Source organism: Salmo salar, chromosome 21 (assembly GCF_965601325.2).
Source record: "Salmo salar chromosome 21, fSalSal1, whole genome shotgun sequence".
Lineage (NCBI taxonomy): Eukaryota > Metazoa > Chordata > Actinopteri > Salmoniformes > Salmonidae > Salmo > Salmo salar.
Window position 1 is genome coordinate 17179570 of NC_138311.1, and position 23086 is coordinate 17202655.

At 42.8% G+C, this 23086-nt stretch overlaps 2 protein-coding genes across 4 annotated transcripts; one reads left to right on the forward strand and one right to left on the reverse strand.

Moving 5' to 3' along the window:
• Window positions 1-255: 255 nt before the first annotated feature.
• Window positions 256-14544, reverse strand: fastkd1 (FASTK mitochondrial RNA regulator 1). Of its 3 annotated transcripts, none has more exons than XM_045704350.2 (15): window positions 14081-14544; window positions 11649-12007; window positions 11495-11563; window positions 11251-11376; window positions 10770-11168; window positions 9071-9181; window positions 4022-4153; window positions 3422-3908; window positions 3182-3296; window positions 2972-3100; window positions 1717-1848; window positions 1511-1624; window positions 971-1115; window positions 722-836; window positions 256-636 (listed from the first exon to the last, which is right to left on the reverse strand). In XM_045704350.2, the coding sequence occupies exons 2-15, from the start codon at window positions 11993-11995 to the stop codon at window positions 529-531; spliced, it is 2529 nt and encodes an 842-aa protein (XP_045560306.1). In that variant the 5' UTR covers window positions 11996-12007; window positions 14081-14544; the 3' UTR covers window positions 256-528.
• Window positions 14545-14628: 84 nt separating this feature from the next.
• On the forward strand, window positions 14629-21742 carry LOC106581779 (peptidyl-prolyl cis-trans isomerase G). Its single transcript, XM_014164072.3, has 13 exons — window positions 14629-14783; window positions 15220-15296; window positions 15404-15478; window positions 15581-15688; window positions 15781-15825; window positions 15905-15992; window positions 16375-16404; window positions 16550-16689; window positions 18540-18744; window positions 18843-19019; window positions 19122-19203; window positions 19299-19444; window positions 19676-21742. Exons 2-13 carry the CDS (start codon window positions 15236-15238, stop codon window positions 20715-20717), a joined length of 2199 nt encoding a protein of 732 aa, XP_014019547.1. The 5' UTR covers window positions 14629-14783; window positions 15220-15235; the 3' UTR covers window positions 20718-21742.
• Window positions 21743-23086: the final 1344 nt, after the last annotated feature.

Consider the following 23086-nt stretch of genomic DNA (forward strand, 5'->3'; position numbering starts at 1 on the left):
CCTCCTGGAGGGACGGGGGCTGCAGCAAAAATAAAAATAGGACAAAACGCACATCACGACAAGAGAGACAGCACTACATAAAGAGAGATCTAAGACAACATAGCATGGCAGCAACACAACATGACAACAGCACAAAACAGGCTACAAACAAGGGCAAGAAAGTCAAGTTTGTACCTTAAAAGTTTGTCTATATACATGTCTTCCTGCTCAATGTATTATATTTATGTGGAACAGATTCATTGGAGGAATCAAAACCACAAAAACAAAGCATTTGTTTTATTTATTACATACAATTATTATTTGACAAATGCTACAGTTCATATAAAAAGCCTAATACAATGTTTCTTGGCAGGAGGTGAGGTAGCTCCATGTCCACTTTAGGCTTTGGAGTAGGCAATAAGGAGCACTTGATAAACATCTGATGCTTAAAAACAATTGTCAATGACCTGCCTGCAAATTTCATTTCTAAAAGGCAGACCTTTTCTCTCACAGTTCATTGCATTTGCTACTATAACACATGTCCTCCATTCAACATCTAGGTGCTTCGGGAAGCCCAGTAAATATCTTCTTCCTAAGGTATTCCTTCCATGCATCCTGTGTGGAAAGCTCCATAGAGTTCCATTCAAAATGAGGAATCTGTTTAAATGGCATTACCATTAATCAGTGATTTACAATTTTATATACCACTTAAAAGGACAGACATGATATTTCACACACATACCTGGACAACATGATATCCCAGAATCTCCAGATGTCTCTTTCTCATCATGGCTTCCCCTTTCATGTGACGAGAGTTTTTGCAGAAGGATTTGGAATCCAAGAAGTCCACAGCAACACTGAGTATGTGAAAAAGGAAAAACGTCAGTACCTATGAAATCCCTTTCAATGCGTTTACCCATGATGACAGTACATCAGCAAAATGTTTTTTTTTCAACCAAAAGTTCTGAAATCTACCAACAAGGTTTCCTACCGTTGTGCCCCTGGAGGGACCTCGCTCCGATCCTTCCCTACAGAGTCAGAACCCCAGCGGACCTTCCCATCTTCAGATATCTGCAGCTGACTTTGCTCACTGTAGGCCACCGCCTGGTGGTGTCTGTCCAGAACACATTCAAAGTCTAGGGGGATAAGATGAAATATAGATCACACCTAGAACAGGTGACAGACATTTGATTAACTTCTTAGTGTAATACCAATCTACTAACATAACACATGGTCAGGACTCAGCCCTTACAACAACAAAAAGATTGCCAGTTTGAAACTGCAGTAAAAGTGCAGAAACTGCAGTCGACTGTGGTATTTTGGACGCAATGACTGCAGAATAAAATGAAATGTACTGTAGTTGAACTGCACTATAACTACAGTTACACTGCAACAAATGTTTATTTTTTATTTTGGACGCAGTATTTGCAGCATACTGTAGTTATACTGCACCCTGGCTGCAATCTTTTTTTGTAAAGGAGGAGCCAACTGCTGTCAAACATGCTACAATCCAATCCTGTGTATTACCCACCTACTGTGTAGAAATAAGTAGTGAGCAATGCCACTCTGGCACAATTAATCCCTCCAAGAACTTCCCCAAGCATTTTGTGGATTTGTTGTTGGACAGGACTGATGGAACCATTCCCTGACAAAAGAAAGCGTGAAATTAGACCCTCAACATTTGTGAAGTAGGAACTGGGGCAATCCACAAATATGAATACATCAGTATTGGCTCACCTTTCTTCTGTAACTGTAGGCAGTAACGCTCGTGGAACCAGGGAACCTGGGACTCTGGACACTCTAGACACACAGCCCGATTTAGCTCCATGAGACGCAGGCGGATGCGCTTGTTGAGGGCGTCAGGCAGGGCTACCACAAAAGAGACTTTAGCTTATCCCACCAGCCTTATCTCATAATATTCAACCTTTTTAATACTACACACCAGTTTATTAGGTACACCACCCCGTTCGCAAAAATTGTTCGCTCCTACAAACAGTGAGTCATGTGGCCATCGCTTGCTATATAAAGCAGGCAGACAGGCATCGAGGCATTGAATGTTAGAATGGGCAAAACTGTGAGCGTGGTCTGATCGCCGGAGCCAGGCGCGCAGGTTCCAGTATCTCAGAAACGGCCGACCTCCTGGGCTTTACACGCACGGCAGTGTTAAGTTCATGTTTTAAGTATCCCTAAATTTCTATTACGGTGCCATCACTCTGTTATTAGTGTGCCTGCTCAGGAGTCTCGTTGTTGATGAACCTGGCCTGAGTGCAATGGCAACCATGTATTGTGCCAATACGACTGAGTAAACGTTGTTAAACTAGATCCTTGTTGTGGTGTAATTGAGTTAACAGACAGTGTCTGGGGTTTGCCGAGAATGACGCGACAAACAAAAAACATCCAGTCAGCAGCAGTCCTGTTGGCGAAAACAGCTCGATGAGAGGTCGAAGGAGAATGGCAAGAATCGTGCAAGCTAACAGGCAGGCAACAAACAGGCAAATAACGGCGCAGTACAACGGTGTGCAGAACGGCATCTCGGAACGCACAACTCGTCAGTCCTTGTCATGAATGGGCTATTGCAGCACACTGGGTTCCACTCCTCTGAGATAAAAACAAGAATAAGCGGCTGCAGTGAGCACGCGATCCCCAACACTGGACAACTGAGGAGTGGAAAAGGATTGCCTGGTCCGACGAATCCTGGTTCCTGTTGCGTCATACTGATGGCAGAGTCAGGATTTGGCGTAAGTAGCACGAGTCCATGGCTCCATCCTGCCTGGTGTCAACGATACAGGCTGGTGGCAGTGGTGTAATGGTAATGGCAAAGGGGGGGTTCGACCCATTACTAGGTTGGTATACCTAATAAACTGGCCACTGAATGTATATTGTTTTGCATTTGTATACAATTCAACCTTGATTGGCTTTTTTTTGATAGTAAGGGAAACAGGATACAAGTTTATATTCATTCACGCATTTCTAATATAATTCGATAACGTACTTTCTAACTGGGAATCCAGCTTGGCAAGGAAATTCACATTGAAGATTTCTCGAACCAGGTCCTCCGGGAAGCAGTCAGCCACAGCCAGGGCATATGCAAGAAGTACAAGCAGATGGGGGTCAAAGGAACCTGGAGGAAGAACAATATATTTGGCTGGTCCTTTTGATGAGTTCCAAACACAAAAATGTAGCATAATCCACAATCACTTACTGATATGAGGTATGACGCGCTGAATGCAGATTTCAAACAGCTCATCCACCCTTGGTGGATCATAATTCAGTACAGCAAAGGGCAGCAAGGTGGCATAAGTCGCAGAGTAGTGGATCTTCAGGAAAGAGGGGGAAAAAATGTTATTAGTACGGACTTACATTCTGTCTCTACATATATACAGGCAATATAACAGTATTCCCTAATGTGAAATAAAAGGTAATGTGTCATGTCTCAAAGTACCTTGTTGATATTCTCCATGGCCACGCTAGCGATGCGGTCCATTAATGGAGTACAGAGGTGATTAGTCCTGGTCAGGAAAAGGGCCATCTCAGGCACATTGGTCCAGGATATCTGGTCCTCCAACCTCTGGAGTGTAACCATGGTCTCCTCCAGCAGCATCTCCTCAAACCATTCCCCTGACATGTACTTGAGCTCCTCCAACACCAAGTCCAGGCGATCAGCCTTGCGCAGGCGCTCATGCCCGCAGCGGTTCAGTGTCTGTAGCAGACGCACATACTTGCTGGGCGTGCTGTGTCGGTAGGACGGGTCATTTCGCACCCACTTAGCGACGGCCATTGCAAAGGTGTTCAGGTCATTCAGATTACACTGGGGCAGCACTGCCTCCACCCGTGAAATGACGCCTTCGTCGAGTCGAGGTGAAGGCAGCATGGAGAGAACACGAGTCAGCATGGTCACTTCATATGGGTAGACACTGTCCAGCAAGAACCTGTGAGAAGAAGATGTATTAGCTTACTCATACTGTATAGTATGCAATAAGAGTGACCTGTCTACAAACAAAGGAGCTTAGTGGGGAAAGAATTATTTCGAATAATTACTCACTGAACCAGGATGTTCCTTAATTTAGTGAAGAGCTCTGGACTCTGGTAATGCAGCAGGATCAGGGCTTGTGTGATCCTGGCTATCTCCATGGGCTTGTAGACATGCAGGTTCTTGTGGACTACTGATGCAATCCTGTAAAGAGACAACGTTACATTATGACTATAACTACTGTTCCCTGAAGGAGGGGAAACGAGGTACAACATACTATGGAGGAGTCGCACTCTCGCAACTTTGGTTGAAGGATCTACAATCACACCTGACAAGGCCAATGTAACCGGCAACTCACTGGAAGCCCCGCCTTCCACAGGTGATAAGCGTGAGGCTCGGATTCATTCCTTCAATTTAATACCACTCCTCACCGAGCCCAGCAACAGGCGGTGCGGGACCAAACAGGTCTTGCACTACGTTTCCCTCCTTCAGGGAACGAACATTAGTTAAAGTTATATGTTCCCTTTCAGTCAGTCAACTTCAGTACAACATACTATAGGGACATATATCATGCCGCAAGCCGACCCCTACGGATACTACACTGAACAAAAATATAAAACGCAACATGTAAAGTGTTGGTCCCATGTTTAATTAGCTGAAATAGAAGATCCCAGAAATGTCTCATTTTTGGAACAAATGTGTTTACATCCCTGTTAGTGAGCATTTCTCCTTTGCATATCAAGAGGCTGATTAAACAGCATGATCATTACACAGGTGCACTTTGTGCTGGGGACAATAAAAGGCCACTAAAATGTGCAGTTGTCACACAACACAATGCTGCAGATGTCTCAAGTTTTGAGTGTGCAATTGGCATGCTGACTGCAGGAATGTCCACCAGAGCTGTCGCCAGAGAATTTAATGTTAATTTCTCTACCATAAGTCGCCTCTAACATCGTTTTTTAGAGAATTTGGCAATACGTCCAACCGGCCTCACAACCGCAGACCAAGTGTATGTCATCGTGTGGGTGAGCGGTTTGCTGTCATTGTTGTGAACCGAGTGCCCCATGGTGGCAGTGGGGTTATGGTATGGGCAGGCATAAGCTACAGGCGACAATGAACACAATTGCATTTTATCGATGGCAATTTCAATGAACAGAGATACTGTGACGATATCCTGTTGCCCATTTTCATGCCTTTCATCCGCCGCCATCACCTCACGTTTCACCATGATAATACACGACCCCATGTCGCTATACACAATTCCTGGAAGCTGAAAATGTCCCAGTTCTTCCATGACCTGCATACTCAGAAATGTCACCCATTGAGCATGTTTGGGATGTTCCAGATTGACGTGTACGATAGCGTGTTCCAGTTCCCACCAATATCCAACAACTTCCACAGCCATTGAAGAGGAGTGGGTCAACATCCCACAATCAACAGTCTGATCAACTCTATGCGAAGGAGATGTGTCGCGTAGCATGAGACAAATGGTGGACACACCAGATACTAACTAGTTTTCTGATCCACGTCCCTACCTTTTTTGAAAGATATCTCTGACCAACAGATGCATATCTGTATTCCCAGTCATGTGAAATCAATAGATTAAGGCCTAATGAATTGATTTTAATTAACTCAGCAAAATCGTTGAAATTGTTGCATGTCACATTTATATTCTTGTTCAGTATAAATGAAACGGCCCATGGCAGACCACCCAGACCTGACCCCGCCAGATACGGCAGTCTAGATATTGTTCACACGTCACGCTGCCTAGTGACTTTTCCCTCTCCCAGCTGTAAGCACACGGTGTGCAATACTAGGAGCAGTGACATCCAGGCGATAAAACCTAACAAAAAGTGTGTGGTGATGGCCAACTCGCCGCAGCACAAATATCCCCTATAATCAACCCTTTAAACAACGCACAAGATGCTGCCAGACCCCTGGTGGAGTGGGTGCGTACACCGCTAGATAACCCTTTCCCGTTGCTGCTATATGCCAGCCTCCACAATCCAGTGGGTGATACGCTGCTTAGAGAGCGCCCTGCCCCAAGCTGGATTAGCAAAACAGACATGGTTGGTCACGTAAACAGATATCTCGGGTCCGTTCAATGTACGTGCGTAAAGCTCACACCGCACACATGGATAATAACCTCTGTTGCGCTTTAGAAGCAAAAGGAGGAGACGAAAAAGGAAATAGCTCAAAAGCTAAGGACCTCTAAGACATAGCCATGAACTTCGGGCCGAAGGAAGCATTTGGATGAAACGTCACTTTAAGAGCCGCCCCGGTCAAACGGAGTACAGGAAGGGTGTACAGATAACTTGGAGGTCACCAACACGTTCATCTGAGGCCAAAGCCATGAGCAGGGAGGTTTTGTAGGAGAGGATCTTCAGATCCACCAACTGTAGAGGCTCAAAGGGGGTCGCACACATTGCCTCCAAAACCAGCGCCAAGTCCCATGTGGGCGCAATAGGTTTAGAGACGGTCTGAAACGACGTTCACCTTTCAGGAACCACACCGCCCCTGCAGACTGAATGGTAGCAATAATTGTCCATCTTAGGGGCCAGGCCCATAGGAACCAAATCTCGGGCCTCGCTTGCCAAACCTGCCTGTGCATCTGGAACAACAAGTTCCCACGGGTCCTCGTCTACATTTACATTTAAGACATTTAGCAGACGCTCTTATCCAGAGCGAATGATCGCCAGGAACCAAGGCTGCCTGGGGAAACGAGGAGCCACAAGAATCAATGGTAAGCCCTCCCGGTGCACCCACTCCAATGTGGGCTGAATCAGAACCAGTGGTGGAACTGCGTAAAGGAGGGTACGAGGCCACTGGTGCGCCAGTTCCCAACAGGGCACTCGGGTCCCCTATCGAGAAAAATAGAAGACACTGTGCGTTTCCTCGTGATGCATAAAAATACGTCGGCCCTGACAAAAATGGCCCATACCTGGGAGAGCCTCCACTCCTGAGGGACAGGGTCCCATCTGGATAAAAGATCTGCACCTGAGTTGAAGCAACCGGGGACATGCGTTGCCCAAAGCATGTGTGCACTGCTCCCCAGCAATAGGGAGCAATCCAAGGTTAGGAGGGAGAGAGAGTCTCTCCCCATCTGTTGATGCACGCCACCACTGACATAGTCGGTTTTGACCAGCACAAGCCAGCCAGATGAAAACAGGAAGAAGCGCCAGTGCCCCCCCAGATTCTCCGGGTAATTGACATGCAGTGTGTTCTGCACCAGTGTCCATACCCCCCGAATCGATCTGCCTTCGTACAGAGCACCCCACCCTCGGAGGAATGTGTCTGTCGTAATCACCTTGCAGGATACAACTCAGCCCATGGGAGCCCCCTGACAATTGCAGAGGGTCCCACCACTTGGCCATGGCCGGGAGGCCTAACAGGGACACCCAAAGCGACTGGCTTAGGCTGCGAGACATGTCCAGGTGAGTGGCTAGCACTCAGCGCTGGAAGGGCGTTAAACGCACTGTGTGACCCAGCCAAAATGTGGCTACGCAGAGCTTGAACTCAGACACCCTCTGTGGGGATAGAAAAGCGTGATACACGAGTGAGTCTAGCTTGAGACCCAGAAACAGAATGCGCTGAGATGGAGTCAGACAGCTCTTTTTCTGGTTTCTTATGAAGCCTAGAGACTGAATACGGGACAGTAGCATGGATGTGTGTAACATTGCTTGCCCTCTAGACTCCGCCACCAGCCAATCGCTGTAATAGCCGGCAGCAAGGTGCTTGCTGAGGGCACGTAGGTCTAAAATGGGACATAATGTCCCATCCATCCCTTTTCGTAACCAGGAATACCGGCTGTACCAGCAGTCCCGGATCTTCGACATAGGAACCACTCAGATTGCCTGCGTCTGGAAGGGGAGGATATTTTGTTCCTCAAAACGGGCACGAGGCCTTGGGAACAGTCGACGAGATGATGCTGCAGAGGCGTGGGGGAGACCATTTGCATGATCACGGGTGACAATGCATATGCGCGCCATTGGTCGGAGAAGACAACGAGACTACCGGGATATGCCATCTGAAGGGGCGGAACGCCACCTTGTGGACAGGGAGAGGTTGGTTATTCCATTTCCACCACTCTTGATAACCGTGTCTCTGAACATGGAGAAGGAACACTTTTCATCGAATTCGCATACGGAAGACAAGACTTAACCCCTGTGAACTCCGGGAATTGAAAATAGCAATGGGGTTGCCATAACACTGGGGGAAAGCTAATAACTTCCAGTCAAGGGAAGTTAAGCATGCTAGCCAACGTTAGCCAGGAGGCTTTTTAGCCTATGCTTGGCTAGCTAGAATCTTTGACCGCATCATGGTCCGTTTAGAATAACCAAGTGACGTAACGCTACGTATTCTAAACAAGTGAGCTACCCCATCAATTTCACCATTGGGACAGGACACTTCATCAACAAGTCTGGGAAGAGAGGCAAGCAGTGCTTGACTGAGACAGACCCAGGCGGCAGGGGGGCAACCACCGAACCTGGCAACCCTCCCTCTTCGAATAGCCTCCTTTTGCCGGCGACAGAGCATACAGGAGACGGGTTGGGCACGGGCAACCACCGCCCAGGCAGACATTTGTACCAACCATCCAACCCAGCTCCGCTTCCTGGCATCCGTGAAAGGAAAGTAGCCATCTGTAAATCCAAGCTTCCTCAAGAATGCTACACGTCTTTCCAGGGAGCTTGTACACAGTACGTGAAAATGCGCACACGGACTGGTTCGAGTGAGGGCCGCCTGAGCGGGCTCCAAGCCGAGACAAACTACACATGGATCATGAGTATCTTTCAAAGAGATGCTATAACCGCCTGACTGGCGGCACGATCTACCCCGGCTTAGCCATTGTCGTCTTGGTCGTTTTATTAGCCATCTTACTCATTGCACCAGCAAATTGAAGAAGAACAAATTGTCTGTGATCAGAAAACGTATGATAACATGTACAGACTTCAGCACACAACATCCAGGGGGTGAGCACGCTCTACCACTATAGGACAGTTAGTAGTATGTATATACAACATAGTATGTTGTACTGAAGTTAACTGACTGAAAAGGAACTTGCCTTAGTTCTACTGTCTACATGCAACTTTCAGACATGGCTGCAGCAGAGAATGAACTTACTTTTGGATCAGATTCAGGTTTCTACACTGAATCTCCTCTAGTGTCTCTGCCACAGCTAGGGCCTGCTGGGCATTCAAATCCTCTGCCATTAGCAGTGCTGTACTCTCCAGCCTGAAAGAGAAGTGGTTAGTGCCTTCAGAAAGTATTCACACCCCTCAACTTTTTCCACATTTTGTTCTGTTTCGGCCTGTATTTTAAATGGATAAAATGTAGATGTGTCACTGATCTACGCACAATGCCCCATAAACTCAAAGGGGAATTATGTTTACAAATTAATAAAAATGAAAACCTGAAATGTCTAGATTCAACCCCTTTATTATTTCAAGACTAAATAACTTCAGGAATAAAAATGAGCTTAACAAGTCAGATAATAAGTTGCATGGACTAACTGTGTGCCATACATGGTGTTTAACATGATTTTTTAATGACTACCCCACCTCTGTACCACACATTTACAATTAATCGGTATAATCCCTCATTCGAGCAGTGAATTTCAGGCACAGATACAACAAAGACCCGGGAGGTTTTCCAATGTCATGCAAAGAAGGTCATTGACTATCCCTTTGAGCATGGTGAAGTTATTACACTTTGGATGGTGTATCAATACACCCAGTCAATACAAAGACACAGGTGTCCTTTTAACTCAGTTGACGGAGAGGAAGGAAACCGCTCAGGAATTTCACCGTGAGGCCAATGGCGATTTTAAACCATTTACAGAGTTAAATGGCTGTGATAGAAAACGGAGGATGAATCAACAACATTGTAGTTACTCGACAATACTAACCCAAATGACAGCTAAAGTAATACGGCAAAACATGCGGCAAAGAAATGTTTTGTCCTGAATACAAAGTATTATGTTTGGGGCAAATCTAACAACACTGAGTACCACTCTTCTTATTTTCAAAAATGGTGGTGTCTGCATCATGTTATGTGTATGCTTGTCATCGACAAGGACTAGGGAGTTTTTTTTGTAGGATATAAAAAAAAGAAATAGAGCTAAGCGGAGGCAAATTCCTAGAGGAAAACCTGGTTCACTCTGCTTTCCAACAGACACTGGGAGACAAATCCACCTTTCAGCAGGACAATAACCTAAAATACAAGGCCAAATATACACTGGAGTTACTTACCAAGACGACATTGAATATTCCCGAGTGGCCTAGTTACAGTTTTGACTTCAATCAGCTTGGAAATCTATGGTAAGACTTAAATGTCTGTCAAGCAATGATCAGCAACCAACTTGACAGAGCTTGAATAACTTTTAAAAGAAAACAGGCAAATATTGTACAATCCAGGTTTGCAAAGCTCTTAGAGATGAACCCAGAAAGACTCACAAATGTAGTCGCTGCCAAAGGTGATTCTAACATGTATTGACTCAGGGGGTTGAATACATATCTAAATCAAAATATGAGTGTTTTATTTGCCATTAATAAAAATAAATTGAATTTGTTCCACTTCGACAGCGTATTTTGTGTAGATCGTTGACAAAAAACTGTTTTTATCCATTTTAATTCCACTTTGTAACAGAACAAAATGTGCAAAAAGTCAAGGGGTTTGAATACTTTCTGAAGGCAATGTAAATGAGTTGAAAAATGGTCTGTGAATTGAACTTGCATCAGGATTAAAAGTTCATTAATAGTTGTAAAACTATATAGTTATTGAAACAGATTATGGTCGTGGCATACTAAAATGTTCAATCTACCTCTCTTTGGTGTCCTCCCCTGCCATAGGCCCAAGAGCAACAAACAGCTTGGTGAAGGAGAAAGGGTCTGCGCTCGAGTCCACGAGTTCCATTAGCCTCTGTTTTGCAGCCAGACGGAAGTCACAGTTGTTGAACTGCATTGACTGGTAGAGCCCCATGATGATGCTTATGTTCTCTGCATTTAGGTGGGGAACATTGCGCAGGAGAATGTGGTTGCACTTCTCCAGCAGGGGACGATAACTATACTTGATGTTGCGCAGGAACTGCACCATCCTCCTGGGGTTGTTGTAGTGTGAGGGATCCATGGTGTCAAGGAGATGATCTGCCTTATTGATGAGTTTATCCCGCAGATGAGGGGACACCAAAGACGACACGCTGACCATGAGGGTTGTCAGGACCCTGCAGAGACATGTCCAGAAATTTGAAAAATTAAGTAGTATCAAGAACTTACCAGTACTGATTATTGTTTGTTTTTTTGTACCTGGCATCATCAATTGAGGAGAGTTTCTGATCCAAAATGTCAGTGATTTGACCCATTGGAGGACTATGCTGCAGATGCTGATCACTTAGGCAGACGGCAAACTTTGACAGTGATGGCATTGGAAATCTGAAAAACAGTGAATCAACCCACATCTGTACACCAGCTCACACCACCATGTTAAAAGATAATGGTTCTGCTTTAGGTACATAGTACTCAATAACAAAATAACATGTTTTTGATTTACCTGTATAATCTGAGCCAGGCCTCTGAGACCAATTGCTGAGCCAGAGAATCATATGGTTCCACATTGAGCCTTCAAATGAGAAAATACAACATTGATGTGAAAATGTAAACAAACATTTGAAGACTAAGTATATATGCTTATCCACCATCTGTACCTGAGAACATTGTAGAGCATGTCCACCAACATGACATCATCCATGAGCTCAATTTTGTTCTCAGCCAGCACCCGGAGAGTCAGGAACTCTGGGTGGCTTTTGACGAGCTCAACCGTTCTCAGCATCTGTGGCTTCTCCTTCTGGAAATGCCAGAGCATGCCTATGGCACAGCCAACATGGTTCACAGTCAGCTTGGCCTTGTTCTTGCCGACCACCTCCAACACTTGGTCTTCACCAGAGCAGACGCCAAGCTGCTCCAGAACATGGTCCCGGTTCGCTGCTCCCCCATGCAAAAACCTGCGCAGGTAGCGGCTCCCAGTCACAGCTCGGAGCCGAAACATGGACATGGAGGACCCGGCCTAGTTCAAGTGACAATGGAAGTCCACATATTTAGAAGGTAAACTAACCAGTGCCAAGATCTGGTCCACAGAAAGCTGCCTGCATATTCCTTAAGTGAAACATCTGTAGAAGATATGAATTTATAGCAAAGATATCTCCACAAAATGAATAATGTGAAATTAAGGTACATGCTGAAACAATTAATGAATGCATCCAGTAACAACGTCAGCAACAACACATCTGACTGACACTGATGACGTCCTTTTATATTCCTAATGATATCTAACAAGCATGCCTATACAGTATAATTATATTACGAAATAATATACTTGGCATATTATTATCATAACGGGTAAAGTAGTAAGTTACTATACCTAATCATTGGAAAATCAGGGACTTGACTTTCAAGCCTTAGCAGTGACAATTACAAATATTATAAAAGCGTGTGTTACTCACGTGGGGACAGGACAGTGCCCAAGTCAATCCCGTTCCCAACACATTTAGCCGTTTAAGCGTTTACTGGTGTAAGTCTCTTTTCGTTTCAGTTATATCAAATGATGAATTACAGTGAAATCTACCTACCAAACAAACTAGTATAATTGATCTATTTTACTTCTCCAGCTAGCTAAATGGCTACATCAGTTTTTGACTTGAGTCTACTGGCTGTGTTAGGCTACCGTACTTTTTATTCTTCTTCGAAGAGGTATAAAGGCGGTTGGCATCCAATAAATGTTGCATTACCGCCACCTACTAGACTGGAGTACAACTCCCTTATACTTTGATTTTTTTTAAAGAATCTAAAAAAAAAATAAAAAAATACCCTACCATCTAACACTAGACTCAAATAATAAATACCGTACTCCACTATTTAAATATTTATTCCTACTTTAGGCCAACAGCCTGGAAGGATGAGCCACCACCACTTAACACACCCTGTAACTCTTCTGATGTCAAGTCTCGCACACTGAAATACCTCTCTGCAGCTGCCACAACAACCTCTATTTTCTGCGACTTACGTTCCATCCCTGCAGTACAGTTGATAACCATTATCAATGCCAATGCCAAAAATCCTATCTTACTTAAACATATATCACTTGTTGGCCTATCCCTCTGTACTGGTATAGATCTACTACTCCTCTCAGGATTCCCTCCCCCTTGACCCTTCTTCCTCTACTTTCTTCACTGCCTCACCATATGACAACTTCTGCACTACTCTAATTTTGGAAACCTCAACCTACCTCTCTCGCACGGGACATTTCTGATCCCCAGCCCCATGAGCAACCCTACAATTAACACATATCACTACTTTCCCCAATGCTACACACTTCTTTGTCTCATGCTCTTCTGCACACTTCTCACATCTAGGAACCTCACTCCTACACACTGCTGCCACATGCCCATAAGCTTGACACCTGTAACAACGTAATGTAGTCGGCACAAAAGCTCATACAGGATAACTTATATATCCTAACATCACTGTCGGGCAAAGACTCAACATCAAAACTCAAAAGAACAGACAATGAATCTTCTGTTTCTCCACTCACGCCACCCTGTCTGTCTGCTTTGCACCAAACAACCCCAGTAATCACTCCTTTCAATGGCACCCTTTTCTTGAGAGCAAAACAATTCACATATATTGCCCCCATTTGTTTATTTATTTAACCTTTATTTAACTAGGCAAGTCCGTTAAGATCACATTTTATTTACAATTATAGCCTTCCAAAATGGTTTAACAAGGTGCTCCCTCTGACCAGCAGAAACACATACAATTATCACAAACCACTTCTGGTTACCCTCGGCGATTCCACAACACCCAACTCTGTTTTCACGCACCCTGAAACCTCAAATGGATCAAAGGTGTCCACTTTTTCCAAAAAACTTCACTCCTACTGTCACAGACTCATCTTTATCCTGACCCTCAGTACAAGCCCCGGGCTCCGAGAACTTCACCACCCCTACCACCTCCGATACTTCGCCCTCAATCACTTCCATTTCTCCTCCTGTCTTCAACTCACTCTGTTTACAATTTTTACCATTCTTCTTTAACAAACAATCTCAATTTTCCCCGCCATTTTTAACCGACTCAAGCTCACCCTCTGCCTCTCTGTTTCCCTCCATTCCTCCTCCGTATTCCAAGTATACTTCTCCTGACATACATCTTGTTCCTGCCTTGTCAAGGGACGCCATTTAACCGGCAGTCACAAGCAGAACGAACCCCTCGGGATGTAGCGCTCAAAAGTGCATCCGACTTGTAAAGCAGCTGCTTCGTCTTGACGTTCTTTTTATTATCAATATAGTAGCTACCACGACGCTTTTCCATTTCAAACAAGTGCGCTCTCTTTCTCCCTGTTTTCTCGATTTCCTGGAGCGTGACCACTACCGTACTTTTTTTTCAATATACTGTACCTTTTACCATAATCCATGAGCAAGTCCCTAATGTAAATAACATGTAAAACCTGTGTCCCTTAGTTTATGTACTCTACACAAGCAGCGGGTAAACAATGACGGAAGACATTTTAAAAATATATAATATTTTATCAAAAATGTTGTGTTTGCATTATGAGTGATCATCGTAAGAACAGCCCAAAACCAGCCAGATGTACCAGGGACCGCACGTGTGAAAGGCCGTCTTCTGCGCGCTGACTGGCGCATCTTTTTACCCAAAATGCACTGACTTCTCCCGTCGCGCCATCTTTAGAAAACGTTGTGGAGGAAGCGCTGAATGAAACTCGATTTCACCTTGTTGAGGAGAACTACCGTGAGATATTGGCCTCAGTTGACCAACTGAGCTAATTTGTAGGTCAACTCTCTAATATTTCCGCTATTGTAAGTTATGTAAATTTGAAATAGCGGTGAATCCAAAAGAAAGACGGAGATGTTTCATTGCATTAAGTGCCTGCTAACGTTAACAGCAGCTAGTAGTTTTAGCAGCGTAGCTTCTTGCAGGCCATAATCCGCAAAACGACTAACTAGAATGAAAATGTTGTTTTAGTCTACATTGTTTCGTCTAGATATTCACGTTGATAAAGCGTGTTTTTAACTCGGCTAACCTTAACAATCTAGTCATGTTTTTGATACACCATGGCCCTAATGCCAACGAATGAATAGGCTATATTAGCCTCCGCTTGTAGTTAGAGATGGGTGTTATGTTTGTATTCGTAAACAACTAAGGTTAGTTAGCTATCGAGCTAAGTTACGCTCGCTAACTAACAGCAAAACACGTTGGTTTCAGCTACAGAAGTTTGATAATGGGAATAAAAGTCCAGCGTCCACGCTGCTTTTTTGACATTGGCATCAGTAACGTGCTGGGTAAGAATGCAAAGTTTTCCCATTTTGATCTTACCATCCAGTTAATCATATATCTGAAATGTAGAGATGCTTTACTAAAATGTACACAAACTTGATTTCTCTTGCAGTTGGCAGAGTTGTGGTAGAATTATTTTCTGATGTCTGCCCCAAAACCTGTGAGAACTTTCGATGCCTCTGCACAGGTATTTGACTTTCTCTTGTCTTGGTACACTAATTTCAGACCATCTTTAGATGATGCACATATTGTCTTCTCTGTTTTGACTAAACCTTTACTTTCTGTGTAGGCGAGAAAGGAATTGGAAAAGGTACACAAAAACCTCTACATTACAAAGGATGCCTATTCCACAGAATTGTGAAGGACTTCATGATTCAAGGAGGAGACTTCAGTGAAGGTATATGAAATACGTGTTTGCCTCAAACAACCAAAACGTAGAAATGTTTTATTTGCAGATATTCTCATGTCTATATTCCTTCTGTAAATAAGGCAATGGAAAAGGAGGGGAATCTATCTATGGAGGATTCTTTGAAGGTAGGACTCAACAGATTTTGTTTAATATTCTAATCAAAACCAGCCTCAAGGACTAACTAATGGCCTGTCTGTGTCTCAGATGAAAGCTTCTCTGTCAAACATAACAAGGAGTACCTCCTGTCAATGGCAAACAGGGGTAAAGATACCAATGGATCACAGTTTTTCATGTAAGTCTATCAATGTTTTAAGGGCCTTGCTATTATCAAATGAAACGTTATTGGTCACATACATGTGTTTAGCGGATGTTATTGCGGGTGTAGCGAAAAACTTGTGTTTCTACCTCTGACAGTGCAGTAATATCTAACTATTTCACAACAATACACACATCTAAAGGAATGGAATTAAGAATATATCAATATTTGGACGAGCAATGGTATAGACTAAAATACAGTAAAATTGAATAGAATACATTATATACATATGAGATGAGAAATGCAAAATTGATCAGTTGGTCATTCATAAATCTAGCATCTTGAGTGAATCAAAACCTAAAAAGATGTTTGACTCATTCTAATCTTCTGCTCCATTTGTTTTAATCCTGGTCTACAGAACAACAAAACCCACACCGCACTTGGATGGGTAATTATAATATTCTGACAAGCGTTGCAACTTAGTTCGGTAATCTGTATCTGATTGAATGGTCTTTTGATAATAAGAGCATGTTAGATAAATAGCGATCTGTTCTTAATTATCACTTGTTATAACTTGCTGATTTTTATTCTAGTGTCCATGTGGTTTTTGGCCAAGTGATCTCTGGCCAAGAGGTCGTTCAGACAATGGAGAGTCAAAAGACGGATACTGGCAGTAGACCATACTCTGAAGTGAAAGTTATGAACTGTGGGGAGCTCATTCCAAAATCAAAAGGTTGGTAGGATTCCAAAAAATTGGCAAGGTGTTTAAACTTGTTATTGCTTTAGATTGGAGATCATGGACTGTGTTATCGTCAGGATCATAGCTTTGGGAGGTATCCTTAGCACTTACAGTACCAGTCAAAAGTTTCTACACACCTACTCATTCAAGGGTTTTCTTTATTTTTACTATTTTCTACATTGTAGAATTACATTTTACATTTACATTTAAGTCATTTAGCAGACGCTCTTATCCAGAGCGACTTACAAATTGGTGCATTCACCTTATGATATCCAGTGGAACAACCACTTTACAATAGTGCATCTAAATCTTTTAGGGGGGGTTAGAAGGATTACTTTATCCTACAGAATAATAGTGAAGACATCAAAACAATGAAATAACACATGGAATCATGTAGTAACCAAAACAATTGTTAAACAAATTTAAGTATATTTGAAATTCTTCAAAGTAGCCACCTTTTGCATTGATGACAGCTTTGCACACTCTTGGATTTTTCTCAACCAGCTTCACCTGGAATGCTTTTCCAACAGTCTTGAAGGAGTTCCCACATATGCAGAGCACTTGTTGGCTGCTTTTCCTTCACTTTGCAGTCCAATTCATCCCAAACCATCTCAATTAGGTTGAGGTCGGGTGATTGTGGAGGCCAGGTCATCTGATGCAGCACTCATCAAATAGCCCTTACAAAGCCTGGAGGTGTGTTTGTGGTCATTGTCCTGTTGAAAAACAAATGATAGTCCCACTAAGCGCAAATCAGACAGGATGGCGTATTGCTGCAGAATGCTGTGGTAGCCATGCTGGTTAAGTGTGCCTTGAATTCTAAATAAATCACTGACAGTGTCACCAGCAAAGCACCCACTCACCATCACACCACCACCTCCATGCTTCACTGTGGGAACCTCGCATGCGGAGATCATCCGTTCACCTACTCTGTGTCTCACAAAGACATGGTGTTTGGAACCAAAAATCTCAAATTTAGACTCATCAGACCAAAGGACAGATTTCCACCGGTCTAATGTCCATTGCTTGTGTTTCTTGGCCCAAGCAAGTCTCTTCTTATTGGTGTCCTTTAGTAGTGGTTTCTTTGCAGCAATTTGACCATGAAGGCCTGATTCACACAGTCTCTTCTGAACAGTTGATGTTGAGATGTGTCTGTTACTTGAACTCGGTGAAGCATTTATTTGGGCTGCAATTTCTGAGGCTGGTAACTAATGAACTTATTCTCTGCAGCAGAGGTAACTCTGGGTCTTCCTTTCCTGTGGTGGTCCACATAAGATCCAGTTTCATAATAGCGCTTTATTGTTTTTGCGATTGCACGTGAAAAAACTTTCAAAGTTCTTATTTTTCCTCATTGACTGACCTTCATGTCTTAAAGTAACGATGGACTGTCGCTTTGCTTATTTGAGCTGTTCTTGCCGTAATATGGACTTGGTCTTTAGCCGAATAGGGCTATCTTCTGTATACCCCCTACCATGTCACAACTGATTGGCTCAAACACATTAAGAAGGAATGCAATTCCACAAATGTATTTTTATCAAGGCACACCTGTTATTTAAAATGCATTCCAGGTGACTACCTCATGAAGCTGGTTGAGAGAATGCCAAGAGCATGCAAAGCTGTCAAGGCAAAGGGTGGCTACTTTGAAGTATCTAAAATAGAAAATATATTTTGATTTGTTTAACACTTTTTTTGGTTACTACATGATTCCATGTGTTATTTCATTGTTTTGATGTCTTCACTATTATTCTACAATGTAGAAAATAGTAAAAATAAAAACCCTTGAATGAGTAGGTGTGTCCAAACTTTTGGCTGGTGCTGTATGTTAACTGTCCCCTACCATTTTACAGCAAAAAAAGAAGAGAAGAAAAGACTAAAGGCCGTCTCCAGTGGCAGCGACAGCTCAAGTGACTCTGACAGTTCTGACGACGACTCTTCTGAATCTGAGGGTGACTCTGATAAAGAGCCCAAGAAACGGAAGAAGAGGCACAAGAAGGAGTCCAAGAAAAAGAAGGACAAGAAACAAAAGAAGAAGAAGAAGAAAGATAAAAAAAAGTTTGTAGTGACTATTTTAATGTCTTTCGTAGCATGTGAACTCTAACAACCGCCTTCATTAGAGCATAGGTTTTAAGTCTGGTCTGTAATGTCTGTAGGTCTGAGGCTGGCAGTGGTGATGAGAAAGAGGAAGAGGTTACATCTACGGTACGACCAGAGGAAATCCCTGTTATCCCAGAAAATCGTTTCCTTATGAGGAGAAGTCCTCAGCAGCAAAAAGATGAGTCTGGAAAGGAGAGGGAAAAAAAGAGGGAGAGGGAAAAGCCTAGGGAGAGGTGAGTTCATGGACAAGACGGAACAACATTCCACTTCATTCTGAACCTTTACAACTGGGAACAACAGTATATTCATGTAAATGTGTTTTTGTTTTGTTGCAGAATGTTTCATTGTCAGTCAGCATATCAGAGGAGCCTTCTGATGACTAGATCAGGCAGGACGATTAAAGGCAGAGGTCCAAGAGTAAGTGCACTGTCAAGCAAGTACAGTAGTATCATCATACAGTTTCTGCAAAACAAGGGTTTAGAAAGTTAATGGTAATTGAGTCTTTCTTGCAGCGGTATCGAACTCCATCACACTCCAGGTCAAGGTCAAGGGACCGTTTCCAGCGTAGTGAGACTCCTCCACACTGGCGCCATGAGATGCAGCGTGCACAAAGGGCACCAAGAGCATCCAGCGGAGACCGTTGGATAAAGGGTGACAAGTAAGTCTTACTTTTTTAGTATTTTAACTGCCGTTGCTGGACTTATCAGGCTGTTGAAGTATAAAGCAGCTTATTATTATCTAATTAAGCAGCTTCTCAAGTATTGGCTAATTTATTTTATTATCAGAAGTTATCATCAGGCAAGGGCCAGTTATTTTAAGTTTTCTTCAGTCTTAACTTGGATTCTGCGTTTGCTGTGAGGGTGACTTTACTCTGTATTTATGTTTGTAGGGGTGACATGACAGAGGACAAGAATGAGAGTGGCATAGCTCCAAGAGGAAGAGAGAGGAAGACCTCTGAAAACAAGCATGAACACGCTGCTGAAAACCCTAGTAAAAACCGAGAGGAGAAGAAAGGTCGCTCCCATAGATCCAATAGCAAAGAAAAGGACACTTCTAAAACTGAAGACAAGCACAACAAACACAAGGCAAAGAAGGCCAAATCTCGAAGCCGCAGTGAGAGCAAAGAGAAAAGTGGTAGGTCCAAAAGCAGAGAGCGGGATCAGAAACATAGCAAAGGGGATGATAAGAGGGGCCGCCTAAGAAGCAAGGACAGAAACCTCAATAAAGAAAAAGCCACGGAGTCTGGAACTCAAGACAGTGTTAGAAGTAAAGAACACTCTAAACCCACTGAGGCTGACAAGAACCGAGAGGAGACCAAAGGAAGAAATGGTGAGAAGCTTAAGGCAAAGTCTAGAAGCAAGGAGAGGAACTCTGGAAAGGACAGAAACCGATCTCTCAGCAGAAGCAGGGACAGGGGGAGACCTGCCTCATCTCGAGACAAAGAGCAAGGACGGGACAGAGAGCGAGGTAGGGAGCGCAGTAAGAGCAATGAAAGACGGCGCCACAGAGAGAGAGAGGACAAAAGGAGAGGTAGATCCAAGAGCCGAGATCGGTCAAGGAGTCCAGACAAGATTAAGAGCAGAGACTCCCGTAGAGGCAGGCGCTCCAGGAGTAAGAGCAACAATCGAGACCATAGCAAAGACGGTTCATCTCATCAGAGGAAGAACAGAGACAGTGAAGACACTCACAGACGAAGGCGGTCCAAGAGCAGCAACTCTGAGAGTGAAGGGGAGGGCAAAGGGAAGGACAGGGGTAGAAAGAGCCCCATCTCCAAGAAGAAAAGGGAGGGAAGCCCAGAAAAGGAGTCCTCTCACAAGTCCAAAGACACAGGGAAAAGCCCTGAGCGGAATCAAAGGTCAAAGAGCCAAGAGAAGGATAAAAACCACAGCAAGAAAAAGAAGTACAGCTCAAGTTCTGATGACCGTGATTAGTCCAGTAAATGTTCACTCTTGTCCATCATCGGAATGAAAAATTCACCCGTTTATACCTAATAATGTGCGTGGGTGGTTCTGCTGTAGAACGATTTTAGACAAATACTACAACCGATCCAATTCTGGAATATTTGTACAATTTTAAGATTTCATAAGTTTTGAAAGGTAGGAGATATTTCGTTTTTTTGGGGGGGGGGGGGGTTCAGTCAGACTAATTTTACAAATGTTGGAAATGTAATGTGCATTGAGGGTTAGTGGTGAAATGACTGAACATGTGACTGTTGGAAGGAACATTTCTGACAATAAAATGTTTGTCAGGTTTAATTTTTACACATTTTTTTTGTCTGGTACTGAGGGGACATGTTATTCCAGTGTGATAATTGTAATGGAAGGGATGAGTTTGGTGTCCTGCGTTGTTCTTTCTGGGCTTAATGCCTTACTTAACTAATATTACATGGATACATCACCAGTATGACTAATCATGTGGTTATTATTATTTTTTTTTATAAGTGTTTGAATTACCAACTGTCGCATTATTTGTCACTGAACATACTGTAAGCGCTACACGTAAAACTGTCTGACTTAAGTGTACATGTCAGTAGAGAAGGCTCAATTTGATTTGAAGGGCTGATTTTGTCAAATGATTGTGGTGTTACAGATACAAAAACGTTTTAATTGTTTATTACCTGGCTGTTTCAGGGAATTCTAACTTTTTCCTGACCTCAGTCTCAAATGAATTAGAAACTGACACGTTGCTTTTTGTATTATTGTATGTGTTTTTGTTAGACGGGCTTATGTTCAGATCCCCCGTACATCTTCGAATTATAATGATTATTTTTTTAACTCGCCCTTAGGTGTAAATGCATTGCTGTGATGTTCCACCATGTTAGTTCGTACTGGCGTTACATTCCTCGCCATGACTTTCCTTTGAACTATAAATGAAAACCACTGGCTTTGTATAAACGGTCAGAATTCAATATTCCCTAATGAAACATCTTTTTTGAAATAAAAGGATATGGTTAAAATGTTTGTTTTATTGCCTATAGATTGTTTAACAGAAGAGTGACAATTGATTCAATAGATATAGAGAACATTGATGCATCACATTTTAATCTGGTGGAGTAGTTCATGGGAGAGAGGGGAAGGGGGGATGAATGAGCAAATTGGAAGCTGTATTAAAATGAAACTATACCCTGGTCCCAGATCTGTGCTTTATCCAACTCTGACTATTGTTATGCAGGTACAGATCTAGGACCAGTCTATCAGTATTGTTTCCCAATTTGTGCACAAGTTTTAATTGAACTGTGTGTATATTCAGTAGTGTAAAGTACTTAAGTCGTTTTTGGGGATATCTGTACTATTTATATTTTTGACAATTTTTGCTTTTACTCCACTACATTCCTAAAGAAAATAATGTACTTTCTACTCCAAACATTTTCCCTGACACCCAAAAGTATTCGTTACATTTTGAATGCTTAACAGGACAGGAGAATTGTTCAATTTATGCACTTAAAGAGAAAATCCCTGGTCATCCCTACTGCATCTGATCTGGTGGACTCACTAAACACAAATGCTTTGTAAATGATGTCTGAGTTTTGGAGTGTGCCCCTGGCTATCCGTGAACAAAACAAAAAACAAATCGTGCTGTCTGGTTTGCTTAATATAATGAATTTGAAATAATTGTTACTTTTGATACTTAAGTTTATTTTAGCAATTACATTTACTTTTGATACTTGGGTATATTTAAAACCAAATAATTTTTGACTTTTACTCAAGTAGTATTTTAATGGGTGACTGACTTTTACTTGAGTCCTTTTCTATTAAGGTATCTTTACTTTTACTCAAGTTTGACAATTTGTTACCTTTTCCACCACTGTGTATATTCTCAAAACGAAACAAAAAATATATAATTTCAGAGACATTGGTTACTATCACTATCTCTACATTCCCATAATTCTGAGATGAATCATCTTGGAGCACTGAAAAAGACAGCAATCATCGCACTATGTCAGTCAACAACCTGCCTATCAAGTTTCCTTTTTTGTATGTGCAGTAAATTACTAAATGGTGGTATATCATAAATGCTTGACATTTAATTTTTTTTTCTCCATTGGTTTATTTTTCTAATCATGCTTTACCTGACCATGGCTGCGTTCACACAGGCAGCCCAATTCAGTTTTTTTCTACTAATTGTTCTTTTGACCAATTACATCAGATCTTTCAGAGCTGATCTGATTGGTCAAAAGACCAATTAGTGGAAAAAAAAGACGTGTAAATGCAGCCCATGTTACTCTTTTCAACAGATCTTTACCATGTGACTTCACGTTTTTTTCTTGGATTGCTGAACATACCACGTCTCGTTCAGCGCT